The sequence below is a fragment of the Thamnophis sirtalis genome, unplaced genomic scaffold, assembly GCF_051295495.1.
Source record: "Thamnophis sirtalis isolate CommonGarterSnake01/CBP01778 unplaced genomic scaffold, rThaSir2_p1.2 scaffold_7, whole genome shotgun sequence".
Classification (NCBI taxonomy): domain Eukaryota; kingdom Metazoa; phylum Chordata; class Lepidosauria; order Squamata; family Natricidae; genus Thamnophis; species Thamnophis sirtalis.
In genome coordinates, this window is record NW_028261387.1 from 107,082 (window position 1) to 130,415 (window position 23,334).

The following is a 23,334-nucleotide window of genomic DNA, read 5'->3' on the forward strand; positions in this document are numbered from 1 at the left end:
ATCCTTCTTTTAACAAAATGTTGGTTTTATGGGGAGGATATTAATTATCTAATTGATACCACAAAATGTTGAACTAGTTATCTTCAGTAATATTTTGAAAATGTCTACATCAAAAAATTCCATCACAAAATAAAAGTTTAATAGATTGTTCTCAGGGTGTTGTTATAAATAATGAAGAATAGGTTATGCATATATATGCCTAGTCCAGTGACCTGCGGTGAGGTTTATGGCTGGTGAGACACTGACACAGTGGTGGGTTTCAAATTTTTTTAGACTTGTGGACTTCAACTCCCAGAATTCCACAGCCAAGCATGCTCAGTTCCAATTTAAAGCGACAGCATTTGTTTTTCTTCTTTGCGAAATAAGTTTCCTTCTTTCTTTTTCTTCTCCCTTCCCCTCCTTCCTCCCTCTCTCCCCCCTCTCTCAAACAAACACACACACACACACACACAGAAGTTGGATTGGACTATCTCTCCTACCCCCTTTCCTCTCTCACTCACTCTCTCACTCACTCTCTCACTCACTCTCACTCACTCTCAAACACACACACATACACACACACACACACTCACACACACAGTTGGATTGGAGGGAGAGCACCAGCGAGGATACCACAGGAGGAGACAGGAAGCTAGTCAAAGACCAATACTGGTGGAGCACACATACTTTCCCCCAACCCCGGAAGGATCCAGCCCAGCTTCACTGATTACAGATTTGAAAAGGCACCGTGGCTCTGCCTGCAATCAAACTACACTTGGGGGGGGGGATCTACACTTGAGGATGAAGTTTGATTTCCTCCTCCTCCCTCCGACCCACACGTACCTTTTCCAGATGTTTCAGAGAGGATTTCAACTCTGCTCTTGCCTCGGGTCCTCTGAAGAAGCCCCCCCCCAAACGAGCGCCCTCTACTATGAGGCAGGAGAAGGCCGTGCCTCACCTACGCCAGGAATGTTTAGGCTTTTAACCCTTGCTTAACTCTGCTCGAGTAATCATAAAATGCCTAAAGTCAGACTAGATGAGGCACACTGTTCTCCTGCCTCATAGTAGAGGGCTCTTTTTTAGAAGCTTTTTTAAACAGTTAAGCAGAGTCATCGGCTTCCGGGGAGTGGCCTGTCGCCGGTCGGCAGCTTAACAGAGCTGCCCCCAGAATTCAGGATCGTTATCTACTCAATATCAAGAAGATAACTCTTTTTTCAGACAAGAAAAAAGCAGTGAGGAATCTCAGCTGGTAAGAATCTTCTTTGAAGTTCACAGTTTGTTTCTTTGTGAGCTGTGGACGGAGGGGGAGGATCGACCCAAAGCTGAGTCATTCAACTCCGACCTGAACTTCGCAGCTGTTATTCACAGCACGAGACAGGATCCCCTCCCCCTCAGGACAATCTTTAGAAAAGAGACTATTAAAAATCAATACGAGCAAAGACCAACCTGTGAACTTTTAAACCTTTCTCTATCTGAAATACCAGCTTCAATGTTATAAAAACCTCTTTTGCTTAATTGTCTTCAAAATGGCGTTTACAGCTTCTGCATCTGTTATCTCCGGCTTCCTGCTACAGAAGTAAAGAAATAATCTCTTATAATTTAATTAGAGCTACTCCCTTAAAGCTTTCAAGACTCTTTGTTGATTCAGACACATTCCAAACATTCTAAACGGACTTTCTCTTTTGAAATCCTCCGTAAAACCCCTTGGAAAAAAAAAAGAAAAAAAAAAAAGAAGGGAAAAAAGGGGGGGGGAGGAATTTCTTTTTCTCCACATAGCACAGTGGATTAGTAATTTAGAATAAATAATTAAAACCAAAATATAATGGCATCCAAATCAACCTCTGTTAAATTACCTCCGAAAACGTCTCCCTTACCTGGCACAAAGTTGCAGCCCCCACCATCTATGCCCCCTAGTGGAGATGTACTAACAAAAGAATTTTTTCTGGAAATGTTCAAAGAATCCAGAGAACAGAACTTAGAAATGTTTAAAGAATTCAGAGAACAGAATCTAGAAATGATTAAAGATTTCAAAGATGAAATAAGGAATGAGATGGAAGTTCTATATGACAAATTCGATACCAGGGTCACTAAAATGAATGATAATATGATGGGAATTGTAAATGTGATAACAGAATATATTTCTGGAATGGAAGATAATTTAGAAACTCTCAATGAAGCTAAAACTAACCTGATATCCAAAACTGAAGTGGTGGAACAAAAAATTGATAATGCTGAAAAACAAATTATTATGATACAGTATAAGCAGATGGAGCTTGCATTAAGAGTGAGGGGGCTGCGTGAAGAAAAGCAGGAGAACTTAAAGCAAATGTTTTCTGAAGCTTTTGACCGTCTGGTGGGAAAACCGGGATCCAATTTTGATTGGCAGATTGACAGGATTTTTCGTGTTAACTCATGGGCGGCAAAACAAAGGCAACTTCCCCGAGACGTGGTAATATACTTTGTTACAAGAGAATCTAGAAATATGATACTACAAGAGTCCTACAATACTAAGCTTCAAATTGGTGCACAGGACCTGATTGTTCTGAAAGAAATACCGCCTCAGATGCTAAGAGCCAGAAGAGATTATGCTTTTCTGGTGGAAGAGCTCAGAAGGCGCCAGATACAGTACAGATGGGATGCCCCATTCGGTATTATAGTTACAATGGACAAACAAAGATATCGTCTCAGCTCTGTATGGAAAGCTCGTGATTTCTATCATAAGATTCTGAAGATGGGATACCCTGAACCTTCGGGATATGGTGAAAAACCACGAGACGAACAAGATAAACAGCAAACCACACAACCATTAGATAAAATGTATCATCTCCCTCTTCCGGAAGGGCAAGGAGTCAAGGAAAAAAGATCCAACCGCAAGACCACCAGACAAACGGATAAACAAGCTACTATGCAACAATCTCAACAATCATTGGCCATTGACCAAGGAGCTACTGCAACAAGCTCAGAAGCTGTGGGAGGAGCCAAACCAAAGGTGAGACAGGCCTTGCGGGAGGCTCTAAAAAAGCTTCAGGCAACCAAAAATGACAACTAAGATTTTGACATGGAATGTTAACGGATTGAACTCTCCACAGAAAAGAAAGAAAATATTTCATTATCTTAAACAGTTTAAGAATGACATAATTTGCTTGCAAGAAACTCATATCAAATCAACCGATCAAAAATATTTGTTTAACCCCAAACTGGGCCAACATTTTGCGACCTCAGCCATGGAAAAGAAAAATGGCATAGTAGTATATTTAAGAAAAGACATTAAAGCTGAGCTAATTGAAGCAGATCCCTTTGGAAGATATATTGCATTAGATTTAATCTTAGAAGGGAAAAAGACGTTACTTTTGGGAATTTATGCTCCTAATCAACAACAAGATGGATTTTATAGAAATCTCCATGCTAAATTAGTACAGTGGGATTTTGAGTCTTGTATATTAATGGGTGACTGGAATGGCGTGATCGACACCAAAAGAGATAAGAAGACAGCTCGCCCGAACACCAAATTTCGAGCTAAGTTACCCAAACCCTTTTTTGACATGCTGGACGACTTTGAATTGCGAGACGCTTGGCGCGAGAGGCATGCAGAAGAATATGACTTTACCTTTTTTTCCAATAGACATCAATCTCTTTCAAGGATTGATTTTATACTAATTACAAATGATTTACTTTGTAGGGTGAAGAAGACAAAGATTATGGCGAGAGTTCTTTCAGACCATAATCCAGTCTGGATGGAATTGGGAAGGGTAGCCCAGGCAAGAAGGTCCTGGAGGTTGAATGAAAACTTATTTAGATATGAAAAGTATGTTAATGATTGTAAAAAATTGCTATCGGAATATTTTGTCTTCAATATGAACAAGGGTACATCTTTGGAATATGTATGGGATGCAAGCAAAGCGTATATGAGAGGAGTATTAATGAATATAAATAAAATACATAGATACAAACAAGGGCAAAAACGAAAAGAATTGGAAGAGGAAATTAAAGGGAAAGAGTCAGAATTAACATTGAATCCGGGAGATACAAAGATTAGGGAAACAATTGCTATATTAAAATCTCAGTTTGATATGCTGATCTCTGACCAGGTAGCTACTAGTTTATTATATGCTAAACATAATACTTTCTGCAATGCAAATAAACCCGGTAGGTGGTTGGCTTATCAGATTAGAAAAAAAAGGAAAGCTCGAAATGTATCCAAATTGTGTCACAGAGGGAAGGAAGTGTTTCAACAGGAAGAGATTCAAAAGGTATTTCGGGAATTTTTTACAGAGTTGTATAAAGGGGATAAAATCAAGGACGGAGATATAGACAAATACCTAGATAAAGAGAAAATCCCCCTAGTCAGAGAAGAACATAGGCATAAGCTGAACCAACGTATAACCTCTGGGGAAATTTTGCAGGCAATTAAACAATTAAAGTTAGGGAAAGCACCAGGCACAGATGGTTTAACAGCTGTTTATTATAAATATCTACAGTTAGAAATGGTAGAACCCCTCAGAGAATTATTCAATAAAATTCAATCGGGAGGGAAAGTGCCTCCCTCGTGGAAGACTGCGTTCATATCGTTGATACCCAAAGAAGATCAAGACCTTACCCAACCAAAAAATTACAGACCTATTTCATTACTTAATATAGATTATAAAATTTTTACTAAAATATTAGCAAATAGGCTAATGGGGGTAACTCAGCAACTGATACATACCGATCAAACTGGTTTTATACAGGGCAGACAGATGAAGGATAACGTTAGATTAATTATCAACGCTTTAGAATACCTGGGAAAGAACAATCAAATCCCGGCCGCATTCATATTTTTGGATGCGGAGAAAGCCTTTGATCGAGTTAATTGGCAATTCCTGCTGAAGACATTGCAAAAAATGCAGATAGGAGATGGCTTTTTACGGTCAATTGGTGCAATATATCAGCAGCAAACAGCCCAGATCATTGTCAATGGAAGTCTGACAGACTCCTTTCAAATTGAAAAAGGTACAAGACAGGGCTGTCCTCTGTCCCCATTATTGTTTATTATAACTTTGGAAATACTGTTGAATAAGATACGGGGCCTGGGCGGTCTAAAAGGGATCAAAATTAGACAGCAAGAATATAGAGTTCGTGCATTTGCGGATGATCTGGTTATAATATTGGAACAACCGCAGGAATCTAGTAGGGTATTATTGAATACGATCAATCAATATGGTCAAGTCTCGGGATTTAAAATAAATCTAGGAAAAACCAAAATAATAGCTATAAATATGACTATCAAACAGAAGGAAGAACTGGGGGCGACGCTAAGATGTGAGGTAGTTAAAAAAGTTAAATATCTTGGAGTTAATATCTCAATTTCAAATGGGAAATTATACAAGTATAATTATGAATCACTTTGGCATAGTACACAGTTGGAGTTGAAAAGGTGGGAAAAACTGCATTTGTCCTTGCTGGGTAGAATAGCGGCAGTAAAAATGAACATTTTACCAAAATTTTTATTTCTTTTTCAAATGTTACCAATACTTAAAAGAGATGCGAATCTTTTAGAATGGCAGAAGGGTATCAACAAATTTGTGTGGGCAGGAAAGAAGCCGAGGGTAAAGATGAAAATAATGCAAGATGCACGTGAAAGAGGAGGATTGAAATTACCTAACTTAAAATTATACTATGACGCAGTGGCATTATCTGCAATTAGTGATTGGATTCATCTAACTAATGACAGAATTTTGAATATCGAGGGATATGATTTGTTATATGGTTGGCATGCTTACCTGTTATTTAACAAAAAAACGGATAAGAAATTTAAAAATCACATCTTAAGAAATGCTTTATTGCGGGTTTGGAAAAAATATCAACATAAACTAAATGATAAAGTGCCCATGTGGGCAATTCCTAGACATGCAATTGAAAATATGAATGTAGAACAAAAACACGATAGAACCACTTATAGACAACTTCTTATCTCAGAAAGAGGGGTGATGGAACTAAAATCTTTAGAGGTACTTAAAGAAGAGAAGGTAGTTCAAACGTGGTTTCAGTATGGTCAACTACAAGCTAGGTGGAAAACAGATCAAAAAACTGGCTTTGTAAAAGTTGAGGATAATTTGTTTAAACAAATAAGAGATCAAAGCTCAATGCATATAAAGAGGATATATAATGTATTAGTACAGATGGATTCTGAAACGGAACTGATTAAGGATTGTATGATAAAATGGGCTCAGAATGTCGAGGAACCAATAATGCTTGATACATGGGAAAGAATCTGGGTAAGAAATGTGAAATTTACACAAGCACAAAACTTGAGAGAAAATTTTTATAAGATGTTTTATAGATGGCACCTAGATCCTAAAAAGCTTGCCTCTATGTATCCAAATGTTCAACCTAAATGTTGGAGATGTGGTTCTTGTGATGCTACATATTTTCATATATGGTGGACATGTCGTAATGTTAAAGCAGAGTCATCCACGTTGAGGCAGCAACTAGCTCAGCCTGACCTCAGCAGCTCTTGCCTTTTTCCTTTTCCTTTTCCTTTCCTTTTCATGATGGGAGTGGTGATGCTCTGCCTCCCCTGCCTCACCTGACTGCACATCTCTGGCCTGGTCCTATTTTCAGAATCACACCCCAAGGTATTAACACTTGCTAATTTAATTGGCAAGAAATTTAATCCAATACTATGTCCAATTTCTTCATTGATAAGGCCTGTCCTAGAAATTTTGTTTTTCCTTTAGGCAAATTTATGACATAGAAGTGACCCTTCCCTACCTTAAATCTCTTGATTTAGAATTTACAAATTATGTCCTCTACCATTCACATGAAGAGGAGGAGATTTCGGTCAACTCTGCCATCAATCCATGGAATTCATATAAACGTATAAATGCAAAGGTAAATGCCAAGAGGATGACACACAAAATCATAATTCTGTCTTATGTAAAGTCTTCATAATACATAATTGAAGTCAGAATGCAGCCCTTAGGAAAGACTCAATGAGCTATGTGTAAATATATGATTGATTTGTCAGGCTTTGCTCTTTAACATGTGATTATATGAAATAAAAAAAGTCACAATGCAGCATTCATGGCAACACTTTCTTTACAGGCTAACATAAACTGTTCCCACACTTTGGAAAGTGACAGGTCATCATTCGTGGGAAGGACAGTCTACTGTGGCTCACTGCAAACTGCTTTTGCAACTGTGATCTGCAAAGCATAAAACGTAAATTCCTAATACTGAATTTTACAGTCTATCCAAAAAGCTGGGCCTCCACTCACTGAATTTGTTTCTAAGCTAAACAGAAATATAAAAGCTGTTATATTGTGAGCCATTAAGGTCCATCTACCAAAGACTTTATCAGCCTTGTTTAGAACTTTAAACTTGCAAGATAGATTATTTGCCATTAAGCTAAGCACCTGCATTTGTTACACAGCAATACTTGGAAAATGTCACAATATTTATCTGTTGAATTATGTTGTATGGTACATAAATATTAAAAATTTCTTGCTAAATCCATTTGTCTTGCCCGTGATTAACATATGACATATATTAATTCTTCCTAATACAATATTTAAAAATATGCTGAATTCTAGCATTGCCTATAGCATTTTCTTACTTCAGTGTGGGCTTGTGTGTGTGTGCGCACACACACATGCATGTCTGTGTTTGAATCAGTTTTTGATGCCTGGTGATTGCCTGGACTAGTCCCTGAAGTTTTCTTTGCAAAGTCTTGTGAAAGTGGTTTGCCTCCTTCCTAGGGCTGAGAGAGACTGGCCCAGGGTCACCCAGGTGGCCTCATGCCCAGGAGAGTCTCCTGCTTTCTAGCCTGATGCCTTAGCCAGGGTCACTCTGATAAACTGGCACTCATCTAGGGGATTCTAGGGGAGGAAACAAATAACTTTACTGCTGTACATTATGGTTTTTATGCTTGACACTTCAGTAGATGTGCAAAACAGAACCTATTGTCTGTGCCCAACTTGCCAAATCCTAGTCCAGGCACACATTTTGGAAAATTATTTCTCTCAAATGACCAGAAGTTCATAAAAATGTTGTTTCACAAGGCTGGATCGATAAGAAAGCCAGCAGCAATTCTTCTAAAAGTAACTGAGTAGAAAATTCATGGATAGTTTCTGAAATAATTGCATTAAGAACTCTGTGAAAAATTGTATATTATATAAATGGTACAACTCCTCTGTGAAATTATCCAAAATAAGACATGGTTATAAATGAATTATTTGAGTAATTTATACCAGAAGGAAGAGACTTCAAACAATTTAATGACATCCAAAACAAGAACTACTTTATTCAAAACCTGTGATAAATACACCAATAGAAACAAGGCAAATTGTTAAGCAAGAGTGCTCATATAGTTAAAGAAATCAAAACGTTGATAGACAGTGAGATTAATTTTCTGTCAGTAAAATAAAATCCCATTCCTGTTATAAAACAGGTAACATTTTAAAGCCCAGATCTTCTTTTTGAAAAATCATTATACTAATCTTTCTTAAATATATTGGAGAATATACATGTTTAAAAGCACAGAAAATAAAACTATTGGTATAATGGATAAAGGACAAACCCTCACTTCTGCCATATAAAGCTTGTCTTTCTCTTAGTACATATTATGAGGCATAAGGGAGTGAAAAAATACAAGTCAGAATTTCTCAAATGATATATACTATCACAGAATAACCCAGAATGCTATATAATTTGAATCATAATCGAGAAATGATCAATCAGCTCCAATATTCCATCTCATAAAATTTTAAATTGTATCTCAGATGTGGATCAAAGCAGCAGAATGGGGGAAATAAATCAATAATAGCTAAGCTGTTACAGACATGAGGTCATAATTACCACTAATACAATTTTCTTAATCTATGAAAATAATAAGTGGGATATGTTGTTAAATTTACTTTGTATAGTTACAATTTTCATTTATTGATCAAATTAACAAATTTTATAAATTCTATAAGCAATCAGAATGGTCATTTCTAAAAATAGGGGTGGTTCCAAACATCTTGGGAAACTGTTTATTTATTTATTTTTATTTATTATTAAAATGTATATGCCACCCAATCCCGAAGGACTCCGGGCGGCTTACAAAAAACGAAGAGAAGAAAAAAAAAATAGAAAAAAAATAAGAAAAGACAATTTAAAACACAACACATGCATTCGTTCTAATCGGGGCTGGACCTCAACAGTGAGGTCAACAGCCCCAGGCCTGCCGGAACAGCCAGGTCTTAACGGCTTTCCTGAAGGCCCATGAGGGTGGGTGAGGTCCGGATCTCCGGGGGTAGCTGGTTCCAAAGGGTCGGAGCAGCCACAGAGAAGGCTCTCCTCCGGGGGCCCACCAGCCGACATTGTCTGGCTGACGGCATCTGAAGGAGGCCCACCCTGTGGGATCTTACCAGCCGCTGGGAGGTATGTGGCAGTAGGCGGTCTCGCAGGTACGCTGGCCCTAACTGTTGCTGTCACTATGACCTCAGGTCTGTGGTTAAGGGTTAAACTAAAATAAACTTCATCAAATCAAAATTAGCTTCAGTTCCCATCACTGAAATTGGCTTGGACCTAAACCTACCCTAACCTCTAAACCGCACTCGGCCTTGTGTCTTTTTTGTTGTTGTTGCTGTTTTTCTACCCAGTTCGTCATTCTGGGCCCAGTTTCCTATTTTCTTTTCCCCCAACGTTTTCCTACAAATGCAGGGTCTGCTTTTAGTGGGGGATCAAATATAAATCCATTGGCTGTGACAGGAATTGACCCACTGGATTGTTATCTGAACCTGACGTTGTGGGCTGAGACAGACCAACTGTCATGTTTTCATGCTTAAGGAAGCGCTGGAAGTCACAGGCTGCTCGTTTCTAGGCTCGTGCCTTAACCATCCGACCAAATGGACTCTGTGGGCCCAGCTTACTATGTGCCATTACGGTCTGACCCTATTTGGAAACTCATAGAATGGGGATAAAATAAAGAGAATAGTGAAGAAATACCAATTTTTTAGTTGAGTATATTGGCAATTGCAGTTAACTTGAGGGGGAAACAGTTGGCCCTTCATTCAAAATGGCCTGTTTTACCAAGCTGACTATGCATTTTTGTCATTGTTATATAATAAAGTAATAAAGCATCAGATGAGAAAAGGAGGGAGGGTGATGTGTTGGTGGAGAGGGGGCCCTGATCCAGATACACGTGCAAAATTGGCATTATTAAACCGCATGAATTTACTTCCACATGAAACCCACTTTGATTAAGCTGATTTTTGCAACCAATTTTCAAACAAACAAGCTCATATCGAAAAAGTATCAGACTGTGAAAGCTTTCTACGTCCTCATTGAGAGTTGGATAGAAAAGGAGTGAAGATAAAGTACTTGGGAGGTGAGAAGACTCGGTCTTGACACAGAGCGTCTCCCTCTGTTTTTGTGAAGGTGATGAGATTGTGACCAGACTATAAACTGGGACACTGCAGCGCATCTGCCACTGTACAGCGCCTGCCCAACCACATGGCAACTGGTCCTTTGAGAGGCCTCTGCCTCTCCGTTGTGGGTTCGGCAGAGGTTCATGGCACGAAGCAAGAATCCGGGGCTGCCCATATATTAAGGCCTGAAGCAGGACAGCTAAGAGTATTACAAGCTCTTACAAAAATGTGTATACAGTTGCCTGGCAGAGTATAACGATCGGTATATGTAAGGCATCATCTAAAATATTCACATTTACTAGTAGCCCTTTAAAAATATAAATGCAGTAATTAAAAGATTCAAAGGAACAGCAATATAAACAAAAGAGAAATCAACAGAGGACAGTTTTAAACCAGCCTGAATGTGATTTCAATTATCATGATAGATAATTGCTTTATTTCCTTCCCTAACAAGTGTGTCATTGGTATTTTTGTCAGTATTTAGTTTATTTTTCCCCACTCTACAAGGGCCAGAACAAGACCAGAATAAAATGAGACATAATATGCTGGTGTCTGCAGATGCAGAAGGCAGCAATAATTGGTGTAGGTCAACTTGCCTTTTTTCTTCATCTTTTCCTGTCACTTACAAAACACAGGCTTCACTCTGAACACAATGTTCCCTGGCAAGCAGCACTGGGCTCCTTATCAGTGATGGGTTGCTGTCAAATATTTTTATTTCCCGTAACTCAAGAAAGGGAGAAGACTTGGGGAGAAAAGAAGGCATCGTTTGTAATATTGCTACCATTCTTTAGCAATTATTCTATAAAGATCAAAGGTAGCAAATATTAGCAATGCAAAATGGTGTGACTTCAGTGTTTTATAAAGTTTGAAGAGAAAGCAATTAAGAAGTTCATTTTAAAGTTCAAATTTGATTTCAGGAATTATGTAATCATAACAAAAAACGAGTATAAAAATATTGGGGGGAAAACAAATTTAATAACCATATTCGTCAGGTTTCTTTAAATCCTTTCCTGATGTGATTTGTAATATTTGCCTGCATCCCAATGCTAGGGTTGTATAAAGAAAAATTTCCCCCCAGGAACAGTTTCCCCCTCTGGACCAATTCCTTGGGAAGACATGCAGCAATATAACAGCAATATAAACAAAGGGGACAGAGGTTTTATCTCCCACTTAATTAAAGGAGTATGTAAATGGATTGTAATATTTTCACATAATGGAGATTATTTACATATATATTTCAGTATTCTTTCCTCTGTCATTATTTATTTTCCTAAACAAGACAACATTAGAACTTTGGCTTGGAATAAAACGGTAATAATAAACTACATGGAACTTACCATGTAAAGATAAGACACAGCAATGTAGATATTAAAATCAGAACTTGATTAAACATTGCAGACTGTGTGCGCTGGATGGCTCTATGAAGATCATTCTGTTTGAAAAGTCCAACCAACAACAAAATTATGAAACCAGCTCATTAAATAAAATGTGAGGCAGCAGCCAAGAAATATGCAATTTTTTAAAATGAAAAAGGCAGTTCAGTTAAATAATGAAACAGTTAGTTGGGTTTTCTGAAATGAGGTGTCATCAAAGCTAACATTACCACTAAATCGCAGGGTGCCCTTTCATACAGAATATCAGAAAACGGGTCCATAAACATCAACTAACCATATATGAAACCATAATTCCTTAAAATTACATTGTAATTTCAGCTACTTATGGCTTAAGAAGTAAATAAGAAGACTTTAGATTCAGAATGAGAAACAGTGGGTAATTTCGCTTCAATTTTACAATATTTTTATGACAGGAAAAAGAACACAGAATTCTGCATATTTTGTATCTTCTGGGGCCGAAGGCAAAATTTATAGAACAAATTACAATAAGCCAACTACAGGTAGTCCTTGATTTACAAACATTTTTTTTGCAAACATTCAAAGCTTCAATGTCACTGAAAAGTTACTTATAACCTGTCCCCACACTTACGACTATCACAACATCCCCAATTGGCATGTTTTTATGACAGTTGCAGATTCCAGGGTAAAGTTAACACCATTTGTAACCTTCCCAGATGTTTTCTGAAAAGCAAACTCAACAGGAAACTGGATTCACTTAATGACCACACAATTCATTTAACAACTACAATAATTCACTTAACAATTGTGGCAAACAGCTGTGACTCACTTACCAACCCCCTTGCTTAGCAAGGGATATTCTGGTTCTAAATGTGCTCATAAGTCAAGAACTACCTGTAGTATGTAGCCTCTGTATGGCTAACAATGACCAGATTACCAAAAATCTGTAAAGCAAGTAATAATCACTGTTATTTCTCTTTAGCAGATGGAAATCAAACTTAAAACATTAATGGGACTGTTCAATAAAATCTGAATTTAAATGAAAATTTTTGAACAGAAGCTAATGTTTATAATCATATTTGCCTAGATTCCAACAGTACTGAAATGTCCTCCACCCCTCTGCTCGCAACAGAGAATCCCCGGTGCCACCAGACTTGAAACGTTGGGCTTAGACGGCTTAGAACTGTGCCGCCTTCGGTCTGGCCTAAGCGTAAAATTATCTGCTACAATGTCCTGCCTGTCAATGGCTACCTTAGACCTTCAATCACACTAGCACACACAACGTATACAAACTCAAGGCTCCAAACTCGACTGCAGAAAGCACGACTTCAGCAACCGAGAGGTCAACGCCTGGAATGCGCTACCTGACTCTGTATCCATTTCATGTAATCATAATCACGTTTATATTTATATCTATCCAATATGTGCTTGATAAAAATAAATAAAATGAAAAATGAAAAACGAAGGACCTTTTTGCTTTTTAATAAGAACTTTTGAAATAATCTTTTCAAAATGAATGCAGGCCTCTAGGCCAAGCACACCAAGCATAAATAAATATAGTTATCTGGCACTTTCCCTATATTTATTCCCCCCCCCCCGCTTTCTGCCTAGCAGCATAGTATAATAGCCAAAAATAATTAGTATTTATTAAGTTGGGACATGAAAAGATACTCAGGTGGAGGCTAGAAAACAAAACAAAAAAAAAGGAATCAAAGGAATTAATGCTGGGCCAATAGTTTTATTATGAAAATAAATAACACATTTGAACTCCTACACTAGATATATCACTATATGTATTTCCCTTCAAACAAATCTTAACTACTTTGTCATACTTACAATCATATTCTCCAAAGCATGTTTAGCAAGCCAACAATTTAAAAACACTGGGATAAATAAATTCTTCAATGAAGGACAAAAAATCTAAGAAAAAAGAACACAACATATTACATATGTGCTCCATTCATTCACTGTAATTGCATCTAAATACAGAAAAAATACATCTAAAATACTTAAGTCCCATATATCTGTGTTTTTTGACTTGATAACAGTAGAGCTGGCAAAACTATAACAGAACACAATTCACCCGAGTAGGAACAATTTTGATATTTGAGCCATTCTTTTTCAATCCCAATCCTTACTTTTGATTAAAATTATTGTCCCAATATAATCTCCAGAAACTTACTTCTGAAGTGAAGTTTACATCTAAACCAAAATAGATAGAACTGAATTAACCATGGGTTAATGACTACAATTTGTGCCTCCCTACGTTTAAGTGTACTGCAGTTTGCTTGCTTGAGTTGGGATCAAGGCGTTATAGACTGGTGTATGTATGAGTGTGGAGGGGATGATTTAAAAAGATAAGGCACTTTTGATGGTGGATGTTGCATAAAATGAACAGTATATATCATTTTACAAGAGCATAATTTTGAATTCTGATATCCATCAAACAGAATCATCTGCAAGTAACATGTAACACAAGGAATCTTGTCATTCTTCAGGGATCATATATGATAGATTATAAAATGACTTGAAAGGCACAATCTGCATTCAGTGGGATTAGTGCAACGGAATTGATGAAAAAATGTATTTTCTGTTGCCATTACTTGCAATCAGAATCAACCAATCTTATTCCCAATGGAGCTGCCTCCCTTCTCAAATTCTTATACAAAGAGTTCTTTCAATCTCTACTATGTAACTAATAAATACTATCAGTAAAGGGAAAATGAATGGGGTTTCCTGTGAACTAGAGATCACAAGTCATCTGTCCGTATTAAAAGAAAAAAAAAAATCAAATCAAGGAATTTGTGCTGAGCATTAAAATTGAATGGACCTCATAATTTTTCCATATATTCACAGAAAATCTTGCTTCATTTTATGAATATAATTTTCCAGTCTTCAGGTCGCTGTTCCCTCTCCTCTCCCATAAAAATCATAGATAGAAACTTACCGTAATGATGAAAGGAATAGCATTGATGATTTCCAGCAGAAAAGGAATGCGTACCACTTGTTCCCATATGTTTCCCTTTTAAAAATCAAGGTAAAATAAAATGCAGCACTAACAGCCAGCAATGATTTTTTCCCGTAGTAAAACCATAATTCATCATAGGTGATACATGGCAGCATACAGGACGTATATATAGTTCACTGAGAAACATTCAAATTTCTTATTAGGCAAAACTGAGCTGTACATAGCAAATCCTTTTTAGAAGAAGGAGCTGGAGTAATGTCATATTTAGTTAGTTTTTTAGTTTTATTTGTCATTTATGTGTATTGTTCCCCCTCCCTAATGGTTGTAAGCCACCCTGAGTCCCCTCAGGGAAAAGGGCGGCCTATAAATTTTAATAAAATACCTCAAAAAAAATTTATAGGCCGCCCTTTTCCCTGAGGGGACTCAGGGCGGCTTACAATTTGTGGACTTTGACTAGATGTAAGCTAACCAGCTCTGTCTTCTGTCCAGCTCAGCTGAATAGTCTCCAGAGAGCTCTATTTCCTAATAGCTACATGTACAGGCATGAGTTTTCATATGTACTGTATGTCTGTGTATGTGTGCATCTGTACCTGTATATTTCATGTATATACTTCATGTATGTATGTAGATAACCAGTTTATAGATGATTATGTCGCTCTCAAAAATGGCCAAGGAATGTATACCAAATCACTCTTTCAGTTAGTTGTACAGTACTAACAAAATAAATAAATCTGAAGAATATTTATTCAATTTGAATATAAGAAGCGTAGATAATTGAAGCTTTTCCTAAATTTCCCATTTTTTATCATTGTCATTATTAGAAGTATAAAATGCTTCCTAATAGTTAAAAGAATATAGAGAAACCTTACTACAAAAAACATAGCACAGATTTCATTCAGAGTAATAAATATTCAATTACATTTACAAGTCAAATGTGATCAATACAGCAACAATATATTTTAATTTCTAATAAGTGCACGCAACGGAATTATACAGTTTCTGAATTCTTTTTCCTGATATTAAGATGCCGCATCTCAAAAAATAGTATGTCACAGTATCTGGCAGAAAAAATCTTGCTTGAAAAAATGTGCTATCAACTAAAATATCTCTCTCTCTCTCTCTCTCTCTCTCTCTCTCTCTCTCTCTCTCCCTCCCTCCCTCCCTCCCTCCCTCCCTCCCTCCCTCCCTCTCTCTCTCTCTCTCTCTCTTTGTCCAATTTATATAGCCACCCATCTCACAAGTGACTCTGGGTTGTGCATAACAAAGCAAAAACAACTAATAAAATATTAGTTTCTGAATAAATATTTAGAAATTAATAAAAAAGATTTAAAGTGCATGGTAGTTGGAGAGAGAGAGAGAGAGAGAGAGAGAGAGATTTATCAGAATGTATATTTATTTAATTGCTAGGGTTTTAAAAATAGAAAATTCTGCTATTATCTAAATATTATACTTGAAGACTAAACACACTGCTATGCCTAGAATATCACCCTGCAAAAGACTGGATCATGATGTAATTTGGCTCTGGGAGAATATAATAATAAGTACTTACTTTGTAACTGAGATAGCTCAGTAGTGTAGTTTCCAACAGACTTATTAAAGCCACTGATACCTAGAGGAATAACAGGCATGAAAAATTCAGCAATTTCTGAGGACTAAGCAAGCATAGAAAAAATATGTATAGGCTTCAGAATAAATAAAAACTATGTGAACAACAAGCACTGAATGTAATCTTTAAATTTTCAAAATCCTTCCATTTCTTAATCTGTGCCTTGTTGTATAATTCAGAAGATAAATGCCTTTGCATTTTGACTATCCAAAACAACAGCGCTTTATATGTTATATTTTTTCTTGAAATTGGCCAATATACACTTAAATATTATCTATTTTTCCCAGCATTGTAGACATTAATCATTCGGCAACAGCTAATTTGTAAAGACAAAGTATTGATCCATACAATAAGCCAGTGAACAGAAAAGGGTCTTGCCGTACCAATTAAGAATGAATTTGTCCAGAATGGGATTTATTTCTGTAGTCTTTTTCCAATACTGACCAACTCAATACTTCCTCTGGCATGCCAGAAACCCAGTATATAAACATTATAGCTTCCCACTGCTATTTGACACCCATGTCCAATATTCAGAAACCTTTCCTCATTTTTATACAACAGACAATAATTAACATGAACTGAAGGCAGCATTACAGAGCATTTACGTCATATGCAGAATTGATAGAATTGTGTTTCATCCACTACTTGGGTCATTTGCCAATATACTAATGCTTCACAGAATCCATTCACTTTTTTGGAATTTGTTCAGATTTTACATATATTATACTGAAATTAATAGCAGTTGCAGAGTAGCATTCCTCAGTGGCTTATATTTACAGAATCATTATAAATGCCAAGAGATATTATCCAAGCTGATACCTTTATTCCCCAATAAATTTGACTCTTTGCACATCTCAAAATACAGTATGTTAAAAAAGAATTTTACTACGTCACTTCAAACTAGCACAGCCCCATTATTTTCAAAACTGGTATTAAAAACCAAACAAATGGCTTAAAATAACTGCTTAGCTACCCAATCTTCTAAGAACTGGTATTTGCAGAAACATGTCATTACTGAGTATGGAATTCTAAATAAAAGATCAGCGTGAGCAACCCTAATTTTAAACTGACATCCCAAGTTAATGAATGACCTGAACTCGGAACGAAAGCATAATCAAGATTCAGCACAGATATTACAAGTTGTGAAGGTATAGAAACATTAGCAAGATCGCAAACATGTTGAAATGGCTCCAAATAAGTAACACTATTCTAGCTGAAGTGAATTAGATGCTGCAATTTTCATGCTTCATTTTGATGACAAAGTCTTCAGTATTCTAAGCGTCTCAATTCCCATAATCCCGTAATTTGGGGTAGAGTCTGAGCAACTGGATGGAGCGGAGCATTTACTGGCTGGATGCCCTTCCCGAAGCCACATGGAGTCCGCAGCAGATATTTTTTCTTTGTGTTCTAGGAGGGAAACACCTGCTGCTATCTAGGATTGAACTCTCAACCCTCCAAGGGGGAGGCCAGTGTCTTCACCATTAAGCCACTCAATTCTAAGCATCTCAACTTCACTGTTAATTATTTAGAGGGTGATAAAATCTTACAGCAATCGTGTATGCAGTTTTTTATGGACAATGTGTTCCCAAACCAATAGATTTAAAAATAAGAAGTCACGTCAGCCCTAGAAACTACTATTAGTATGCAATCAAGAGGATGCTCTACATTGCAAAGCAGGGCTCTTCCTGGACTCCTACCTTCCTGTGTTAGGAAAGATGTGAAGGCTTGAAGAATTTCCTTTAACCTTACAAGGAGAAGGGACTCTAGCAGTGCTTCTACCTTCCTCTCAGGGAAAAACAACATGTTTTTCTACATGCTGATAGGAAGTGCTTTTCCATTCCAAATGTGCTCAGGCATAGAGACAGTCTAGATCTCGGTACCAAATAAAAGAATTAATGTTATTAATTCACATATTGACAGCATTTATATTTATTCTACTGTTATAACAATTTATATTGCCATTCATCTCACAACTGTGACAAAGAAAGGGGGGGCAAAGAAAAGAAACTCTAGGGGGAAAAAGAATAGTAAATATATGAAGTCAATATAGAAATACAGATTTAAGTAAATAGTACAGATAAGGAGGACGGGTAGAGGGAGAGAGAACAGTTTCTTCCCAGTTCCTCTTGAAGGGCCATTAAGCAGCATTGTACAATTCCACAAACTGCACAAAATGCACTAATACATCTAAGTGGTAAAAAATGTAATCATAGGGGAAAAAATAATTAGCAGACAAAGAAACAAGCCCTGAAGTAAAATTAGTTCTGACGATGCAACAGTAAATCTACCTTCTAAACTTCTTTACAAGTGACAAAAGGCAAATGAAGGAGATGATACGATTAACACTGTACAGTTGGATTCTGAAAAAGCTTCTGAGAAAATCTTGGTGGTCGAGGGATGAGAGGCGCTGCTCTTTATAGATTGCTAACTGAGTGGGGGGGGGAAAAAACACCAAAGTGAAATGTGGGGGTAGAGGAGCAATTTTCTCACTGGAAGGAAATAAGAAGTGCCACAGAGCTTTCTGCTGAGATTGGAGCTTTTTAATTTATTCATAAATTATCATGACTTCGGCTAAGCACTCTGAGCTGCCTAAATTTGCAGATGATTCTAGACTGTTCAAGTTAATGATAATGAAAGTGTGAAGAGCTACAGAAATGAAATTTAAACTGGATGAGTGGGCAACCAAATGGAAAATACAGCTCAATGTACGCTAAATGTAAAAATTAAGCACGATATGCAGAAAATGGACAGGGAGATTTTCTCAAAAATCAGGACACAGATTACTCAATGAAACTGCTTAAAGTTTTAAATTTAATACAGCAACCACAAGCAACCACATTTTTCCACACAGCCCAGAATTAATTTGAGGAGTTCCATGTTACAAAACAGGAGGATGGCCACTAGCTTGGTTTGTTTCAATACTGATTGCTTCATAGAGAATAGATCTGCAAAGTTTATTGATTATGCACTATTACATAGGTTTGGAGCCTCCAAATATCAGTAGCAAGAGAACAACAGCGCAAGTGTTGTAAATTCCCCCCCCTCCTGCTTTGAACCCCACTGAGGCATCTGGTTGGCCACTGTGGCATGTGAGGCACAAGTGCTGCTCTGAAATGGTCTAGATACCATCCAGATTGAAGCTCTTTTGTAATTGTGCAGTTCTTGGTGTTCTCTGAATTTTATTACCACATATCATCAGTGCATCTTTTGTAATTAGTTCTACAGTTAACTAAATATTACTTTCAGGATATAAAAGTTGCATAAAAACAGCAGTCACACATCCATCTCAACTATCTCCAATAGCTCCACAATAGCATGCAATAATTTTTTTTTTAATCTCGGCGTGCAGTTAAGATCAAACCTAAGCCAGCGCTTGGGAAACAAAGTCAAAGGCTTATCTTGAGCCAGGGAGGGTAATACCTTGAAGGATGGCTGTTGAAGCTGTGGCCATTCTTTGTGTGCTATTGTTTGTTTACATGTTGCCTAAATACATATTTATACTGATATATGACATTTATTATATTTATTTATTCTGTTTGTCTATTATGTTCATTACGTTTATTATGTGAACCTGGAAGCCATCTTTTATCTTCCGGACCTCTATTTATATATTGCATAAAATAATGGTTGAAGAAACTGGAAGTGCCTAATGAAGAGAGAAGGTCTAGGGGTGACATGATAGCAATCTTCCGACAGTTAAGAGGCTGCCACAAAGGAGAGGCAAATTCTCCAAAGCACCTGAAGGCAAGACAAGAAGTCATGGATAAAAACCTATCAGCCTGAACTGAGGAGAAATTACCTGACCGTGGGAACAATTCATCAGTGGAACAGAAGTTGCCTTCAGAAGTTGTGGATGCTCCATCACTGGAGTTGAAGAAATTTGACAGCCATTTGTCTGGAATGTTATAAGTTCTACTGCTTCAAGGGGATTGGACTAGAAGACCTTAAAGGTCCCTTCCAACTCTGTACCAGATTGAATTATGTTATTACCTGATGAATGGGGCCATCAGGACAACCTTCAGAATCTTATAGTATATCTTCCACGTTATGAGAAGTTGGTGCCTGTACCAAATAGCTCAGATGAAAATGGCTCTGAACGCCCCATCCTCGTGTGAAAACACTGATTGTAAAGAAGTTGTGAAAAGAATTAACTCTAGTGAAACTCCTTGACACTAGGTAGAAACAAGGAGGAACAGAAATTTTCTGGGGAAAAAATAGAATAGCAACACTGTGCCCATTAGAAAGTTATATTTGAAGGTGAGACAAGTGAGCATCTGAAATTGTAGCTGTCATGCATGAGTTATTACATGGGCTCTTATTCTTGTTGGGAAGGGAATCTTAATTATACCTGCAATATATGGAGCTGTAGCAACAGTAGCATTTGTCATTGCTGCTATTAATTATAATCAGAACTGTGAGAAGGGAAGGGTCTCATTGACTTATTAGCCAAAGTGTCACTTATGTGAGAGAATGGAAGTAATGAATACCGTACTGATCTAAGAGCATTTTAAAAATATTTTTGATGGCAAATGTTCAATACAATTTGACCTTGCTTTTTAACACTATTTCTGATGAATGCTCTCTATAGAGAGAGGAAGCCATCTGACGTAACTCTGGAAATCAGGGTGTTCTGGTGAACTCAGTATAAAACCTATAAACCTATGAAACAACCAACATAATCACAAAGAAGTCCAAGTGAGCCAAATGGTCTTCAAATAGCAAGTAAGTATACAGGAGGATCAAGGCCAAAGATTAAGTCTGCTCTACTGAGACAGATGTTGCTAACTTCTAATGAAAGTTCCTGAGTAGTAAACAGCTTTTTCCCTCTGAAAGTCTGGCAGCCTTTAGTTCAGTAAGATTATAGGCAGTTGCAAACAGGATAAACAAATGGAGAAAGCTGAATGATGAGATGAACATAATTCCTGCTTGGCAAATTGTGCTGCTTCTGTTAGAAAAAATGTCCCTTTATTCATCTGGCAGGTGAGGTTGGATTGCGTCTATTTTCTGCTACCAAGTGATGATATTTGGGCACACGCGTGTGACAGTTGACAATATGAACTGAAGCTCAAGAAGGGGACAGGTCATATTTCTCTAATTTTCTGACCTTAACCTGGGTGAAAAATGCTATCAATGTTAGGAATAACATTGCTGTCATTGTAGTAGAATCAGGTGCTAAAAATGGAACAAGACTATCTCTTCAATGACTCTGTAAAGTTTCTTGAGGTGGTGAAACTTTGACGGCATAGAAGTATTTTCCCGGGAGAATGTTGTTTTCTTCAGAAACTGTAAGGTACTGAAACATGGCTAAGAAGTGGACCTCTTGTATTAACTAGTAAGGCAGGGTCTCTTCTGTGTGCTGGCAACGATACATTTCAAAGTTAATGAGAGGGGTACTATAGTCATATATGTATACTAATTTGCAAATGAGATTAATAATTGTTGCAAGCCAATTCAGTTAAAAAAATCTGGCATTGTTCACAAGAATTTATTGTGTCATTTTCATCAAAATAAAAGAAACAAAAGCAGGATAAATGAATCGTAGAGATCTTAACTAAGAAGGGTACACAAGAGGGTCAGGCATCGCACAAGAATTCTGGAGTGGGTTGTGGAGGTTCCTCCTTGAACCCACGGGTCAAGGAGGATGTGCAAAATACAGTACAGCACAAGGCAGGAAATTGACGTTCTGGGTGAAAGAGTAGGGAAGGTGTCAAACAGCACCACATGATTGCAAGTATTTGGCAACTGGTTGTAAGTGTGAACAGGTAGCCAAGCAACCAGGTCTCGGTCATGTGACTGTAGGAGTGCTACGGCAGCATACAGAACTTGGGAGGATCAGTTGTCACCACCATCTGTTTGATTCTGTCATACTTCAAATAATTAGTGAATGAATGGCCGTAGGTTGAGTATATCCTTTCCTTGTTTAGCGATTGCAATCCCTTCCTTAAACCAGAGGTCGAATGTTTGCTAGGTGTGAAGACGTGGCTGAGACAGAAAGACAGAAGCTGCAAAGATCATTGACTGCTGCAGGCTCATTTAGATAAAACCCTCATCCAGCCATGCCAGCATTACTCTCACTGCCACCTGCACTGTTGTTAGGCACAAAATCTGATTATAAAGCAGACACATTGGTTGGGGTTTAAAAAAAAACACCTAGTATTACATTTGCAAATAGTCTTTAAACCAGGTAGACATTAAGCAAGGACTGGTTGTAACTTCTTGACTGATAATCATAATAACCATCCTAAATGTCTTCAGAGAAAAATATTATAAAATATACAATATATATTTGTAGAATGACCTTTGCACTCACTAATTTGCCATTCTGTTAATAAATGCTCCTCTTTTACTCTAAAATGTTATTAAACGCATGTAAAATCTACAAAAATGAAAGTATATACGTTACCTGTAATCCCCACAAAGGTAAGCTTCGATTCACCCAAATAATAAGTGACCTGAAAAATTACAGCAACAAAGGGAATGGATTTATGCATTTATTTGGGGGGGAGGAGAAAACCTTATCTGAACAAGCTATTCTCCCTCCACATTCAAATTAACACTCTGAAATTATTTTTATTTTTCTTGAATTCTTCTCATGAATTCAAAATATTTTGATTTATGAGGGAAGAGCAGAGGGAGATACTCTGGAGTTAAGAAACTGATTAGATGTTTCAGATAATAATGCATGAAGTAATCTACGGCTCACTTTCCTATCAAATGCTGCAATCCACATCAAACGTCCTAAGTTCTATGGAACTCATTACTGGTCCTCCTGCGTTACTCATCTGAATAGTGGGCATAAAATAGAATGGCTTCTTATATTGGGCCAAAATAATAATACTCCACCCACCCAAAAAATGGGATTTATTTATTTTTGTTTGTATGTATGGTGCAAGTAGCAGCTTTGTTCTTGTCTCTGTTTTCAGAACTGAAGTCAACCATGGCTTCATCAAATACATACACATGCAATACACATTCATACATTTCTTTATGTTCTTAGCAATTTTTCTCTGTGAAATCCTGCAGATTTATATAACTTGA

At 37.2% G+C, this 23,334-nt stretch overlaps 1 protein-coding gene across 4 annotated transcripts in view; it reads right to left on the minus strand.

The window, feature by feature from the left end:
• KCNT2 (potassium sodium-activated channel subfamily T member 2) overlaps positions 1 to 23,334 on the minus strand; it is a 211,238-nt gene that overhangs the window by 98,168 nt on the left and 89,736 nt on the right. For all 4 annotated transcript variants that reach the window (XM_087719176.1, XM_087719175.1, XM_087719174.1 and 1 more), the window contains exons 6-10: positions 22,700 to 22,748; positions 16,240 to 16,299; positions 14,670 to 14,744; positions 13,559 to 13,642; positions 11,708 to 11,802 (exon numbers count right to left, since the gene is read on the minus strand). In XM_087719176.1, coding sequence (XP_087575302.1) covers positions 11,708 to 11,802; positions 13,559 to 13,642; positions 14,670 to 14,744; positions 16,240 to 16,299; positions 22,700 to 22,748 — 363 coding nt within the window. The remainder of the gene's footprint in view (positions 1 to 11,707; positions 11,803 to 13,558; positions 13,643 to 14,669; positions 14,745 to 16,239; positions 16,300 to 22,699; positions 22,749 to 23,334) is intronic.